At 46.0% G+C, this 15,150-nt stretch overlaps 1 protein-coding gene across 12 annotated transcripts in view; it reads left to right on the top strand.

Moving 5' to 3' along the window:
• The window catches only part of SLC15A2 (solute carrier family 15 member 2), a 148,599-nt gene that overhangs the window by 110,331 nt on the left and 23,118 nt on the right, over positions 1-15,150 (top strand). For all 12 annotated transcript variants that reach the window (XM_080399757.1, XM_080399763.1, XM_080399758.1 and 9 more), the window contains one exon: positions 1-15,150. This exon is cut by the window's right edge and continues 23,118 nt beyond it. In XM_080399757.1, coding sequence (XP_080255883.1) covers positions 1-177 — 177 coding nt within the window. In that variant the 3' untranslated portion in view covers positions 178-15,150.

A 15,150-nucleotide genomic window follows, 5' to 3' on the forward strand; every position in this document is an offset into this window, starting at 1 on the left:
TGGGCTGAGTTTGTCTTATTCACTGTTCTCCTCTTTGCTGTGTGCGCTATTTTCTCCATCATGGGATATTTCTATGTCAGTGTGGATCCAGAGGACCTAGAAGAAAAGGAAGAGAAGAGGGAGACCTCAAGCAGAGGAAACATGATTAGTCTTGTTACTCAGAAAACAAAGCTCTAACACATCATGGGTTGGGATTTTTATTATTTTTTTTTTTAACTCAGTAGAAGGGAGAGTAAAAGAAGGGGTGGGGACAATGTTATTTTATTTTATAGCACTGCAGTCTTTATTACTTAAAATGTAGCCATATTGTAAATGGGACCAAATAGCCCTCTATAAAAACCAGGGGGGTCCTGAAATCAGAGCAAAACTCCCTGGGAAAGCTCCTCTGGTATTAAAAGCCCTTATAAGTAAATACAGTGTAATTTTAAACCTGCCCATCTTTTTAAGCATGGAATGCTTTCCTATGATTTTGTTTTAAACATATATTTAAGGCAGCAGGGAGTAATAAGGGTAGAAGGAATGTCATATGACAGCAAAATTTGGAGGTGTTGGGAGAAAAGAATGAAAACCTAGTATAGGAATTAGGGAAGAATAGATGTTACAGACAGAAGAATTTTTAATGCTATCATCAAGGACTGGAAGTGTTACACACAATCCCAAAGGATTTCACCATGTAACTCTCCTTATGAGTATTTCACCCTGTTATTGCATGTTATGAATGGTCCTGATTTATGACTTTCACCTCCAGGCTCAGAAGTAATAACAGGGAATTAAATTCTGCAGGCTAAAATATTCCCAAAACACTACTGAAGAAGATATGCATGCTACCGTCTCTCCAATACCCATTTTTTCCTAGAAGTTTTCAGCAACTGATGGTGTTCTTAGATTAGACGTGATTAGAGAATTGGTTTATGCTTTCTTATTTCAGAAATCCAAGCAGTTATTTGCCATCTTCCTATATATTAAGCCTTTATTGGGCATTTCCTTTTACAGCATCTGCCACTGCAAGTTAGGATATGGCTGATTTCTTATCTCATGCTTTAGTTATTCCCCACTGGGAGACACGTTGTAGCAGACATCCTGCAGTGAGTTAAATGAGGATGCACTTTATCATTTTTTCAGTCTACAAGAGGAGGCCATGGCATAGGAGATTTTTCTTTTTCCTCCCTGTTTCTTTGTCTCGGTACCAAACTTGGGATATAGCTATTTTATCGGAATTGTGATATAATTTTCTAATTTTCCTTGGTTGAATGAAGTTGTGATTTCATGTTCTGCATAGAAGTAATTCAACTTTGCTGATCTAGTAAAACCCCTGAGAGGGTCCTTACCTTCCTCTGTCACTCCAAGGCCACAGTTGTAACAGGTATGACTTAATTTACAACAAAGTTGTCAGTAGGATCTTCAGACTCACAGAGAACAGATTTTAAATGATGCTTTCCTCTTCCATCTTGGCATTGGCCATAGGTGGTCGCTGATGCTCTGATTCAGGAGAACATGAAATACGTATTTAATTTCATTCATGTTCAGGATGGTGCTAGGGAATACACTTAGTTTCACTCTGCTACTTTAATGTACTGTTGCCTTTGTGTGTGTTTTCTTGAGTAAAGACTAAGAAAACCCCACTTTTTGGCTTATAACTGGAAGACTCGCAACCTAAGATTGTTTCCTTTGCTTCCTGTCCTAAATGTTCATGAACTTCCACCGCTAGTTCTGCATAAGCTCCTGCCTGCTGTGAAGTAGCATCTGGGTCTTGTGCCAGAGGGGGACTGTGATCTCAGATAAATGACAGCAGGCTGTGGGTGTGCACACAGAAACACTTAATGTAGTTCAGTCGATGCAGAGCCATTTATTAAACTATGGTGGTTGGATCCGGGAAGCTGAACCCTGCAACTCAGCGGGGAATGAAGGGCATTGAAAACCATCTATTAGGTCATCTGACCCGCTCCTCAGAAGCCAAGTGAGGATTATTCCCTCTGCTCCTTTCTGGTATTGTTCTCGTGCCGTGATTCTTTGTGTGGGTTCTTTCTCCTGCAGGCATTGTTGTTTTCCTAATCCTGTTTTATGATACAGTGTGAATCAGCTCAGAGGCTGCTGAATCATTCTGCTATGATGCTGTTTGACCGGCTTCCAATTTGAAGCACTAATAGAAAGCATTTCTCCCCCCACAAACAAAACAAAAATCCCCCAACTGAAGGAATGGACAGGCTCCAGCAGCACTGAACAATTTAGAATTACTGGAGCATTTAATTTTTTATAAGCCTTGAATTGGAAGTGTGTTGGGTTTTGAGGGCATATGTGGTGAAGAGACAATTGAAAATTATTGGAGCACTTTCCTTGGGAAGCACTTGGTACATTGCAGCTCAAAGTGGCATGAGGGAAAGCAAGGTGTCCAGATCTTTAAGACTACATATGCTCAACAACCTCTTGATTTTTATGTTTTATTTCCTTACTGGCGGCACTACCAGAAGCTGTCACACGCTCTGAGCTTAATTTAAAGGAATCATTCCAAACTCATAAAAGATACATTTAGGATGTCATCTGTATCTGCTTTTTAGACTTCTGATGCCAAATTGCCCCTTTCCCAACATCTCCATGTTCCAAACCATCACCATAATGCTGGGGGGAGAAAAATTGCAACTCACAGTTGAGAAGGTTATGAACAGGAAGGCAATGCTATAAATAAAGTGCTAACATGAGGCTGGGGGCTGCGTCTGCAGCCCCTCTGGAGAATTGCTTGCCCAAGGGAGTGTAATGCTCTGTTCACATTTTTCTTCCAGCTGATGCAATTACTTCTTCCTACCTGCTCATCGTCACCTATTGGAAACTTTGTCCCCCTCTGATCTGCCTGCTTGGTTGCTGGTATGATCCTTCCTCACTGTTTCAGCTGCAGTTGTAAAGCTTTGCTAATTGGCCCCATTTATTTGAAATGCACCAGCAGTTTGGAGGGATTTCCACTGGGCATGCTGATCACCAGCCAGGAGCAGGCTGAAGAGCTGCCCCTGCTGTAGCTGGAGAAGGTAGGAAAATAGCCCACTCAGTATAGCATTTTTCCAGTTTTAGAGCCACATCTTCATCCTCTGAGCCCTTTCATGGTTTTCAAATGGACTCAAGACTGGATCAAAGACTTTAGGACGTGGTTCCGTGGAGTATTGAGGTTTCTGGGTTTTTTTTCTTCCATATGGTCAACTCAGAGATGGAGTCTTGCACAACTCTTAACACCAAATTTTAGAATAATATTCCTTATTCCTTCTGATTCTTTGATTTAGAATCAGAGGAAGAACCCAAAATAGCGATGGTATATGTAAAGTGGTATGAAGCTCTACAGAGAAATAGCAGCCTGCTGCCTGTCCAACTTTGACTGTCACTGAAGGGAGTCTCAGCTGTTAGTGGCGTTTGCCCTGGAACAGATTAGGGAAAACTCACACCAGCTGTTTTGGTGGCTGACCTGCAGAAATGATCTTCTCCAGCTAAGGGACAGTAATGAGCTGCTGGGGATCTGTAGGTATGTTGCTACACAAGCCTTCATGGAGATTGCAGGGATTTGGCTTCACTGTGGAAGTATGTGTATTTATCTGTTTTTCTGAAGGATGCTTTCTGATAAAGATTTTTTTTTTGTGCAGCAAATTTCCCGTCGGTTGCGCTGGCTGTTACTCAATGTATTTTCCTCCCTTAACGTGTTGTGTCACCAGTGTTATTTCCAGCTTTGCATGAGATAAGCATAAAATTGAGATTTCAAACTCAGCAAAACAACTTCTTGGCTGTGGGTTCCTTAAAATTACCTCTTCTTTCTGAGGCAGTTAAATGCCTTTAGGTAGCAAGCTGCTCTGTGCAGCTCAAGGGGCTTGCATCCCTCTTTTCTTCCCTCTCCCTTTCCCCACAGTCCCACAATTTCAGAAGATGAATTTTGGAGGATTCCAGAAGATGAGCTCTGGGAAGGCTGCATGGGACTGGCTCGGATGCAGATAGTATGTGCTGTCAGCACTGGCTGGGAGGCAGGAGCCTGGCCAGGCACAGGAGCTGGTTCTTCTTAGGAGACCCAGATGGGGCTGGGCAAGGCAGCCTGGGGCAGGGCTTGCCTTGGTGGAAGATGTGGTTTTCCTGAGCAGTGATCTGGGTGTGAGTTTTATTGTGAAAGTGAAATGTGAGCAAGTGAAAGGAAAACTTTTCACTGGTCTAGGTTCTGGCCTGAGGCATTTTGCAAGGAGGTGGAGACCAACAGGCAGGGAGGAAAAAAAAGGCTGTTTTGTCAAGGTCTTTGCAACTCCTCGGTGAACAGCTGGAATTCCCCACACCAGACTGGAGAAAAAAATGAGATGGGGGAAGTGGAAAGTTCAGATGATTAAATAGTGGATGGCTTCAGACCTTTCAGAAAAGTGCTTTCCTAACTGGGGTGGGGGGCCATTGGGGGAGTTAGTCACCGATGGCTTGAAAACTGGTTTGTCACTCCAGAGTATTGCAAAAACTAGCATGCAGATCTGCATTGGTGGGTCTGCAGTGACTGGAGGGGAGGGGGTGGTGGCTTTGCTCCTGGCAATGCCCCTACCATGCATGGCAGCCACCACCTTGCTTCACCTTGCAACAGAAAAAACAGCTGAAGCTGTGTTACGGGTGGGAGCAGCACAGAAGGGGGAGCTATGGTTAGGGGTGGTTAACGGGCAGTTTTAGCCAGGGTCATAGAGGAATAATCTCCTCTTCTCTCTGCGTTGAGTTTCTTTGCCTAGCTACAAGAAACACTTTCTAGTACTAGCAGCTTAAACTTCAGAGTTCAGCTCCATGGCAAATACCACAGCTGCTGAATTTTGGATGGTACCAGACTCTGCATTTCATTATCACTACATTTGTTATTGTGATATAATTTTAAAACAGCATTTAAGAGATGTTTCTGGTCCCAGATGTTGACAGATCTGGCCAGGGTTTTGCATGTTGATAGCTGGATTTATGGTACTCTTTCATGTTAATGTGTGAGATAAACCTGTCATGTACAAGTTGATGTCGCGGGGCCTTTGGATTTCCCCAGCAATTTAGAAAAAAACTAAAATCCCCCGTGAAGCTGGCTAAGCTGTGGCATTGCTCCCTTGTCAGAGCTGCCCACATGCTTTCTAAAGCAGGAACCCTCATTCGTCTCCTGCAAAGTGCTTCCCAGAAAGAAAAAAATCAGGGATATTAAACATTTTGCCTTGAGAAGGGATCATGCTGCATTACAGAAATTGCATGAAGGAAAATAATTGCTTTGTTTAACGTCCCTCCTTCCTTGCCAGGTCAGGTGGTTGACAAGAAACGAAACAAGTTGTTTCTTAGTGAGCTTTGAATCAAGAAGCTGCAGCGTCTTCTCATGTTGTGTTTTACTAGTGGATCAACATTGACCTGCCTCTAGTACCTGTAGATCAGAAGGTTCCCAGGATGCAGAGAAGCCACACTGCGGGCTCCCTCTGTCAGCTGATCAACTCTGATCTCTTCATTTTTAATGAATAATTTTAGCAGTTATCCTGCAGGGCTCAGTCAGAATTGGTCTAAATTTAGGCCAAAACAAAAGGACCTGAGAGAACTGTAATCAATGAAATAGCAAAACTCTCAAAAAAAGGCTAAAATGCTGGTTTAGTGCTTAATTAAAATTTTAATATGCTTACAGAAAGCGAAAACCTAAACCAGTATGTAGCAATTCAGTTGGAGTGATGAGGAGTGGCGGTTGGAATCCAGCAGCGTGGCAACTGGCAGCCAAGCTGAAGACAAAAATCAAGCAAACATCACTTTTTAGATTCTTTTTTGTCATTGCATATGTTGTTCAGTCTGCTTGGCCTGTCCTTTTCAATCTACCCATGTGTGTAAGGGAAAGAAGCTGAAATGACTTGTGGAAGACACATACCCTCCCCAAGCTGCAGCGTGGTTTTCCTCTTGTTGCAAACTCCCAAGTTAGCAGGCAGCCCCCTCAGCCCCACATGCTGATCTTCCCTCCCCAGAAGTCACTCAGACTTCTCCCCGATGACTTTGCCAGCCCTCAGCACCTTGCTTATTCCTCCTCTCATGCAGCCCTTCTGCTGCCAGCAACAGTGCGTCTTCTTGGAGGTTGTCCTGGGTGTAATGCTGCCCACTTTCCTGCAGCCAGAAAAGTTTCTCACCCATGGCACTACTGTGTCTGGGCAGAAATCACACTGAGCCAAATATCTGGGTAGTAACAGGGCATCTGCCCTGGCTTGCTTTGGCACTGTCTCCTTGTCACTGCCTCATATGGCCTGATGTGTGTTCTGTAGGCAAATCAGTTCAGAAGCATTGGGGTAATCCAGCAGCTTTGTGCGTTCCTCCAATGTATCCTGTGCCCAGTTAGCTGCCCACAGTCAGCCCTTGTGTTGTGCCACGTCAAGCTGCAGGGTCTTGTGGATCAAAACATTGCTGTTAGTGGCCACGGGGGATCTGTTTGTGTTGCCCGTGGCCCCAGCCTGCTTTAGTTGGCCTTTGTAGGTTATTTATGGTCAGGGTGCTCCTTCCAGCCTCCCGCTTGGGCTGGAGGCTCTGGGGCCCTGCTCTACCAGTCAGTTTCTGAGTCTTTCTCTTGTAGAGCAGTAGGAGAAAGCCACTCGGGTTGTGTTCATCGCAGCAGTAGTGTGTAGTCCGTGGGCTGTATCTGCAACCACAGATCTCCCATCAGTGTGGATGCAGCAGCCGGTGAAATGAGGCTGGCTCCTCTGCCAGCAGTGCCAGCGCAGGGACTGCTGGTGTCAGTGGGGCTGGCTCTGTGGCCTTCCCAGGCTTGACCAGGATGTTTTGAAAGGAGACCTGTGTTACTACTGTGGTGCTGCTGGGCTTCAGCCTCTGAATCTGCTGGGCAAGGAGCAGCAGGGTGCATGCCTGGGCAGAGCTGCTCCTCCTGACGAAAGGACCTGTGCTGGTGCTGCTTTGCCCATGGCGGGGCACTCTCTGCTCCTTTTGCTTGTCTGTTCCCAGTGATCAGGTCTCAGGTAACTGGCATCTCCCAGACCTTGCTGTATTATGCGCCCACCCACAAGGGAAGTTTCTTCACATGGAAGTGAACTTGGTTGCTTTCAGCTCTGACTTTACCCAAGTCTGCTTGGAGCCTTTTTTAGGTCTCTTTCTCTGTTTAGCCTGTGCATCAAAGTACTTTCCAAGTAGGCCTTCATGCTGTTCTCGCCAAAGACAGAAGCCTCCCAAAGGTGCTGTGCCAAGATGGATTTTTCCTGTCCAAGTTAAAGGTGAAACAGGCCAGCAGGAATTCAGCAGGAACTAGGAGCTGCTGCCTTTCAAAAAGGCAAGCTGCTGCCAGTCACAGGGGCTCCCACACGCAAGGCCGTGCAGTCCAGCTCCTGCTGTGCCCTGAGATCAGAGGAGGCCAGCAGGTGCTCGGATCCATCTCTGGGGGCTGCAGCTCCCAGGTCCCAGCACTGGCCAGCCTGCCTGTCTGCCGTTCATGGTCTGTCAGTGCCAGCTTTGCTTCCTGACGCTTCATACAGCCCAAAATCTGCAAAGCAAAGAGAAGAAAGTTCCCTCTTTTCCACAGAGTGCATTTAATTTGCTTTCACTCCCTCCTTATTCACAGCCAGTGTCATTAGCTGTCTTTTTATTTTGGGGCTGGCCAAGAGAGCTGCACAGCCCCCCCCATCTCATCACTGCCCTGGAGAAAGGGGAGGTCAGGACTCTCCTATTCTGCTCACCCACAAACACCTTCCTGGAAGCTGTCCTCAAATTCATGTCCCCCACTTCTCCAAAGAGCACATCCCTCATGACACCAAGGATTTGACAAGTTTTTAACCAGCCAATCCCTTTGTGGGGATTAGCCAGCCTGGGTAATGTTTGCATTTCACCCTTTGCTGTCTGCTGGCTGAGGCTTTGCTTTTGGAACTGATGTCGCTATTTTTCTTTCCTTCCCCTGCCCCAAGGTTGTCCTGAGTGCCTGCACTCTGTATAAAATAAATAAACGGCCTTGCCTGTTTGCAGGCAGATGGTCCATCCATCTTCTATAGAAGCTTTGATAGTGCCATGAAGTATCCCTTTGTGCTTACAGTGCCAGCGTAGTCCTTTACATCCCTACCGGAGGATGACTTTGGCCCTTCTTTGCACCATCCTTTTGTACATGCTGGCTGAAACCAAAGGGCTTGTGCTTCACTTCTCACAGCCTGCAGCATTCCTCAAGCTTCTGTAATGCAGGCTCTGAGTTCCCTCTTCTGTTTGAGCTGAAAACTATTAAAAGCCATTCAGTGCTTCAGAACCAGCTGGGGTTTGTCTAGTAAAGTTCGTTTTTTGTAGGTTTTTTACTGTGTTCATATCCATCGCTTACAGCTATGGAGTAGAATGCTGCTCCAGTCTTCTCCTATCAACCTTTGCTTTTCCAGAGAAGGCTGGGCTTTTAGCTTTTCCATAAAAACCTTATCTTTGGTGCCTTTAGTCCTAATGCTGTTCATTGTTCAGCATCCCTTGAAGCCAAGGATTTGGACACCTTCCTCTGGGTTTTCACTTCCATTTGCTCAGCATTTCTTAGCTGGTGTTGCTGTACCACACCTCCTGGGCCCACTGACCTACTGGGCTAAAAAGGAGCAGAGAAGTCATCCCAGTGGTTTTAAAAGATGCACCTAGAGCGAACCTGCTCAACTCTGAAAGTTTTGAGCCCCTTTTCAGCTTGTTAGAAGAGCAGTCACTTTTCCATGTAAAGGTGTGCTCTCATGCCCGCTGTGTCCTACTCTGGTGGGGAAGGGTGCTGCCAGGTCAGAGCAGCTCTGGCATCCCTGGCACCGTGCTCCTGCTTTCCTCTGGGTCTACGTTTCCTGGCTTGGATTCATCTGCTCTGGCCCTCTCCTTGGTGGGTCTCTCACAGTGGTGATATTCACTCTGAGGGAGCTGTTGCCTCCAGCAATTTATTTGACTAGTCTCATGATGTTACTTGTGATGACACCCATCACGGGGTTTATTTTTGCCTTTTCAGTCTCCACCGTTGTTCCAGGTTTCTGATGTAGTTTGATTCAGACTGTCACGCTTTTGCCAGTTTTGTCTTCCTCATCATGTCTTCCCATTATCAATGCCCTATTCGAAGTCCAAGTGCCCTTCACACCACAGATCTGCAAGCTAAGTAAACTTAGCAAATCATTAGGGCAGACTGACCGCTCCTGTCTCTATCAAAGATTGGTATTAAATTAGGTCCCTTCGATAAACTGAGCTGATGGGCCAAATTGGATTGTGCGTGTGGTATGATGAGCCTTACAGGGCTTATGATTAAAAGACATAAGGGAATGCAATTATTTAGAGAGCTCCTGGCAGATTGCTGTAACTCACTAGTCACTTCTTTATCAGAACAAAAGAAGAGCTGAATTCGTCAGGGTGGCATGCAGCTCCTGGGAAGCTCTCTGAGCCTCTCATTGCGGGGGGAGGCAAAAGTCATGTTTGTCTCCTGCAGGTTTTGATGTGTGTGATAACACTGCAAGGGCTGGGGGACAGGACGGGACATGCCACTTGACCATTTCTGTCCCCAGGGTACTTGCTCCAGGAGTGAAACCTTTCACACAGGTGGCTTCTTTATCTCTTTTTACAGCTGCTTGGTTTTTTTCCCCACTCTAAACTACAGCTATCTTTGCAGCAAGATAGAGCTCAGCTGGGTTTCTTTGTTGGACTCTGACCAAATCCTGACCTGCACAGGGAGCTCAGTGCAATCTAGGCTGACTCCCTGCATCAAATCTTGAAGCCTGGGGCTGGATCCTGACCCAGTAGGAAAAGCTCTGTTAGCTTAGGCTCTGCATCAAGCCCTGAAGATGAGAAATGTCTGACTGGACTCAAATACAATTTTGCCTGTTTTTTTTTCTCTCAGATTACTGAGTCAGAGCTAGATGGCATATGTAATTCTAGTAGAGCTATTCTTCTCTCTCTCTCTTTTTTTTTTTTTTTTTTTTTTTTTTTTTTTTTTTAAGGAACATTCATGCTGCATTTTAATTACAACATTTAGAATATGTCCAAATAGCTCGAGCTCAAATTGATCTTGTTTTTCAGCCAAGAAGCTTGTTTTTCATCTATTACAATAATAAATGTGCTATTGATAATAGTTTAGGTGCAATACAGCAAACCCTTGTGTTATGCATCAGTTCAGGAGGGCCAAAATTTTCTTATTATCCATTATTGATATGACAGTTTGCAAATACTTAACAAACAAATTACCAGATTTTCCTTGTTCTCTTAGTTTGCAATCTTAGTCTTTTTGACAGTTGAATTCAGGATTAATGATGATCTTGTTTAAGACGATTGTTTGCTAGCAAACAGATTTATTCATGAAGCCTACGAGTGTAGTAGGAGAACTAGCACTGGGACTTTGAATTAAATCTCATCCTTGAAGCAATTTTTTTAGCTTTAGTCCCTCCAATTCTCTCAAGTAGAAATCGGATTTGCCTGGTAAAGTACTTTAGGCCTGGTAAAGTACTTAGGTTATTAATTTCTTACTTTATGTAGACGTTTTAAATATAGAAGCTTAACATGAAGGGCTGGCAAAAGGAGCTGCTTTTCCCTCCTAGCCCTGAGCTTGCTGGGTCTGTTCGGACTGTAAGTGCTTTAAGAGGCAGGTCATCTCTGAGCACAAGCAGGGCAGCAAGGGGAACACCCTGAGCCTCCATAGAAAAGAGAGATCCAGAAGGACATGCTGGATTTGTTCCTCAGTAAAGCACTGGAGGCAGCACTGGGAAATATTCAGTCCAGCTCTTGGGACTGGTAAAACACATCTGTGTGCTGCAGCAGCTTCCTCTCTGCCTGCTGCAGGTCTGAGCACAGGGTAAAGGGTACGGCGAGGGCTGAAGGGCCAGTGTCTGCCTGGGAAGGCTGGGTCTGGTGTAGAAGGCTGCAGATGAAGCAAGGAGAATGCCACATGCCATGGGAAAAGCCTGATGCATCCCCGGGGGCATCAAGGGCAACTCCTAAGGAAAAACACAGCGCCAGAAAAGAGATTTAAAGAAAGCATGAAGCATCCCCTTCGGGGCACGTGCTGGGCACCAGGCCATTTTTGCCCTGCGGTTTCTGACCGTGGGCTTTGCGTGCACAGTACAGGAATTCACTAGTGTGTGAGCCAGGCTTTGGAGAAGAGAAGTGAATTTGTTCTCAAGTAAAATCACCTTTTGTTAGCAGAAAATCTGAGCTGGGTTTCCCAAAGGAACAGCGTTTGAAAATCACAGACGATTAATAGATAACACAGTTGAGGAGGTTGGTTTGTTTGTTTGTTTGGATTCTGGGGAGGTTTTTTGTTTGCCTTTTGGGTCTGGGAAGCCGGAATGCCATACGTAAGTTTCTCCACAACTGACCTGGCCACAAATCTGTTTTAATGCAAGAGTATCTGAGACTCTCCTTAAAAGAGGAGCCCCCAGGTGTTCTGAAACACCAAACGTCACACCAGCAAAACTGACTAAAGTTGGCAACTCCAAGCATAGCGTATCACATTGGTCTTCAGCAAAAATAAGCCAAATCAAACAAGACTTGATGGAACAGAATAAAAGCAGGCAAGTACCAGAGCTTGGCTTGAAATAATGTGTTAATACAGAATGTTTCTTCACTACTTTTTATCTGATAAGCAGTAAAACCACAGACTTGTGCTGAGTACAGTTTATATGTGCCCTCTGCTAATTGTCCATCCCCATTGGCAATGTAAGCACTCATTAATCACTTCCCTTGGAGCTAGCAGTGGCCAGCAGCGAGAGGGGCACAGCTGTGTATTTCAGCATGTCTGCACATGTGTTTTCAATCCTGGAATAATCCCCATTATATGGACATTTTAGCCTGGTATTTAAGCCTTCATCTCACTTCTTTTTAAGGCTTGCTTAACACTTTTCCAGTTGACTGGTGCAGCATCCATCACAGTAATATGCCAGCTATGATGTTTCTGTTAATAACTACTGAGGAGCTGGGTGGTGCAAGGCCCTGAGCTGACCATGGGCATTTTCTCTGTGAATGCCAGGGGGGGGAAATTTTGACCACAGCAACTTGCAGATGTGCAGGGCAGCAGCAGGAAACTGCCTGTCATTCAGTCCCCAAGCGTCTCCCAGCTTGGGAATATGGCTTTTGATGTGGTTACATTTTCAGCCCTCTTCTGCTGTTGGGGATTAAAGCTTTGAGAAAAACACACATCAAAGTTTGTGAAGTGCAGCTACAGCTGGACACACCAAGGGTAAACTGGCTCCAATTACCTGCTTTGCTTATACCAACTGCCATACATTACAAATCAAACCAGCCACAAGGAACGAAACTATTAAACTACTTTCTCATAATCGTTAATTATGAAGATACCATTGCTCATGTTTGCAATCCATGAACTGTCCTGTGATAACTGATTTATTTTTTTTGGTTCAATGAATTGAGATGGTGAGGCTGCATACAGTGCAGGCAAGTGATTTTTGCAGGGACCCACTCCTGCAGGTCTGAGCTGGTGAAACCCCCTTTTTGTGACACAAAGCCAGCACAGTGACCTCGTGGGTACAGATTTACATCACCACCCCCCCCCCCCCCCCCCGCCTCTCCTGGCCACCCTGCCCAGTCTCCAGGAAAGGCTCAACCCAAATGTGTCCTGCTTAGATGGTCTGGCAGAAGAAGGTCATGCAGGTATTTCGATACCCTGACAGTCAATTTAAGGAGAAACTTTCAGGCCAAGAAGGTGTCACCCCAAAGATTTTTCTCTGGCATGTTGAACACCTCAAAACTTTGCCAAGATCCATCAGTCTGGGTTCTAATTAAATTCCCCTCTCCTGCTTTGCCACCTTTAATGTGTTTATTCTCAGCGTGGCAGCACAGTGAGAGGGGTTCTTATCCCCCTCCCAGGGCAAAGGCAGCAGGTATGGGGCAAATCCCATACTTCTTCAGATCTCCCCCAATTCATCCTGCTGGTGTTTGGTCCTCCTTACACACCTCTGCTGTTTCCTGTTGATGGGAAGGGCAGCAAAATGGGTCAGAAGAGGGAAGAGCCCTCCAAAGCTGCTCATCCCACCAGGGTCACTTGCTGCCTGAGTTAGCCATGGTCTGGAGACTGAGTTACCGATGGGGCTTGTCTACCAGAGCATCTGGGGCAGTCTCACACTAAGTGCTTTCCAGACAGATGTCACCCAGCTGGTCGATCTCCTCAGATGTGCACATGAGTCCATGTGTGTGATTGGATCACTGATAGATGCTCTGCAGCCATCTGGATGTAGGGAAGAAATGACAAATCTCACCCCCACCAACCACACCTTCCATGAGATATTGATGAATGAGATCTTTATTGGCTGCTGGGCTAATTAAATAGAAGTTGCATCAGCTACTAGCTGACAGGCTCTAATTGCTCCTGAGCAGATTTTGAGAGGACCAGATTAATAGGAAAATAAAAGGAAAGACTGTGGATTGGATCCAAGGATGTATGTGACTGCATCGTGCTTCAAATGAGCTGGAAGTTTTTCCCACCTTTCCCTGGAAAGCGGGGGCAGGGCAGGGGGCTCTCCTTGTGCTGCAAGAGCGCGTAGGGAGGTGCTGTCACAAAAGCCAAAATGAACATAGATAACAAAAAGGAGAAAATAGTATCCTGGGTTTGGGTAAGAATTTCTGAAGTCTGTCTTTGCGCCAGTCCCAAGCTTTGGCCTCGAGCATCTGGTACCCATTGTTCTGTGCTCCTGTTTCCCATCTGTCACACAGGAGTAACAATGCCTGGTGCTGAGGGCTGAACTGTGTGGAATGCTCTGGCACCATGTGAATCCCTGATTCTGTTGTGGGTTTTTTTTCCCTCCTGTTGCCTTGAAATCCAAAGACTGAAAAAGGGGTGTCAGGCGCCAGTAGCTCCTGCAGCCGAGCCCAGCCCTGTGCAGCCCTGTTGAGGGCTTCAGAGAAGGATGCTTCCCTCCAGCAACAAGGATGTTGGGACTTTGAGCCTGGCCCTTCATGGCTTACGGTCCTTTGAAGATGAGAGGTGCTGGGTGTGTGACACTGTGTGCTAGCTGCCAGCAAGGGGTGCAAAGCCCTCTCAGCCTCTTGCTGTTCTGCCACGTGGAGGAGCGGGGCCAGGGTCTGATTTGCCTCCTGCCCAAGCCTGCAAGTGGGCAGTGGGGATGGTTCAACAGGAGGGTCACTACCAGCAGAAGTTGCTGGGTACCCAAGTTGCAGGTTAGTCCAGGACGGAGCTGGACCTGGTACACAACAGATCCTAGCATTGAGGAAATTAGCTGAAATTATTGGCCAAGCCCTCAGTGACTTCAGTGGTGTCATGTTTTCCCCAGTGGACTCTGAGGGCTATATCTGGGCACATCCAGCATAAGAGGCTTGTCCCATGTTTAATTTATGGGGTGATGAATGAGTTCTTAGCATACAATGCATTTAATTCCATTTTGGCCTGATTTATGATGTGATGTGAACTGCATGTGAAGTTTTTAATTCAGTAGGTGGTGACTCTGATTCAGTATATGGAGTGTGACAGAAGAGGTGATAAATTTGATTCCAAAGGTGATGCATCAATTTCAGTGTGAAGTGCATCAAATTTATCACATGGCACATTGGTTTCAGAGCATGACACCCCAGTAATGGCCATGCCAGGTCGGTTAAGCAGGATACCTTTGTTGCATCGCCAGTGGTCCCCATGTCCACCAGCTCTCCAGAGAAAATGGCCCTTGCTGTTCATCTTTTATTTGACCTTGCAGGACTTGAAGAAACACAGTAAAATGGCCCATCAGGTGCTGGTCAAAATATTTGTCTTCAATTTAATACATGCCCCAGGTAAGGGCTTCTGATATCCCACCTAGTTTTGGGTCTTAGGAAGAATGCTGCTGCTCCTGGGAATCTCAGCACTAACCAGAAAAATTGTCTCATTTTGGGTTCATTTCATGACTCAGTATCTTTGCTTTTAACTGAATGTCCAGCTGAGCCACATTGCTGAATAAGGATGTGGAGTTTGAATCCTGTCTGAGAGAGACTTTAACACTGAGCTCTCTCACATCTGGAACCTCTGCGGGTTATTTAAAAACCACAAACAGCTGGAGAAGACACCTCTTCTCTCTCAGTGCATACTGAGGATGATTTTGGGCTAAGACTTCCCATCTGAAATAAACCCACGTCTTGCTGAAGGGATCCTAATGACATTCGGGCAGCGGCCAGGCAGGCTGGTGGGACTTGGTGCAGGCGAGCAGGACAGCCCTGGGTGTGCTGGGCACCGAGGGGGCTCCCAGTGCC

The sequence above is a fragment of the Falco punctatus genome (genome assembly GCF_963210335.1).
Source record: "Falco punctatus genome assembly, chromosome: 8".
Classification (NCBI taxonomy): domain Eukaryota; kingdom Metazoa; phylum Chordata; class Aves; order Falconiformes; family Falconidae; genus Falco; species Falco punctatus.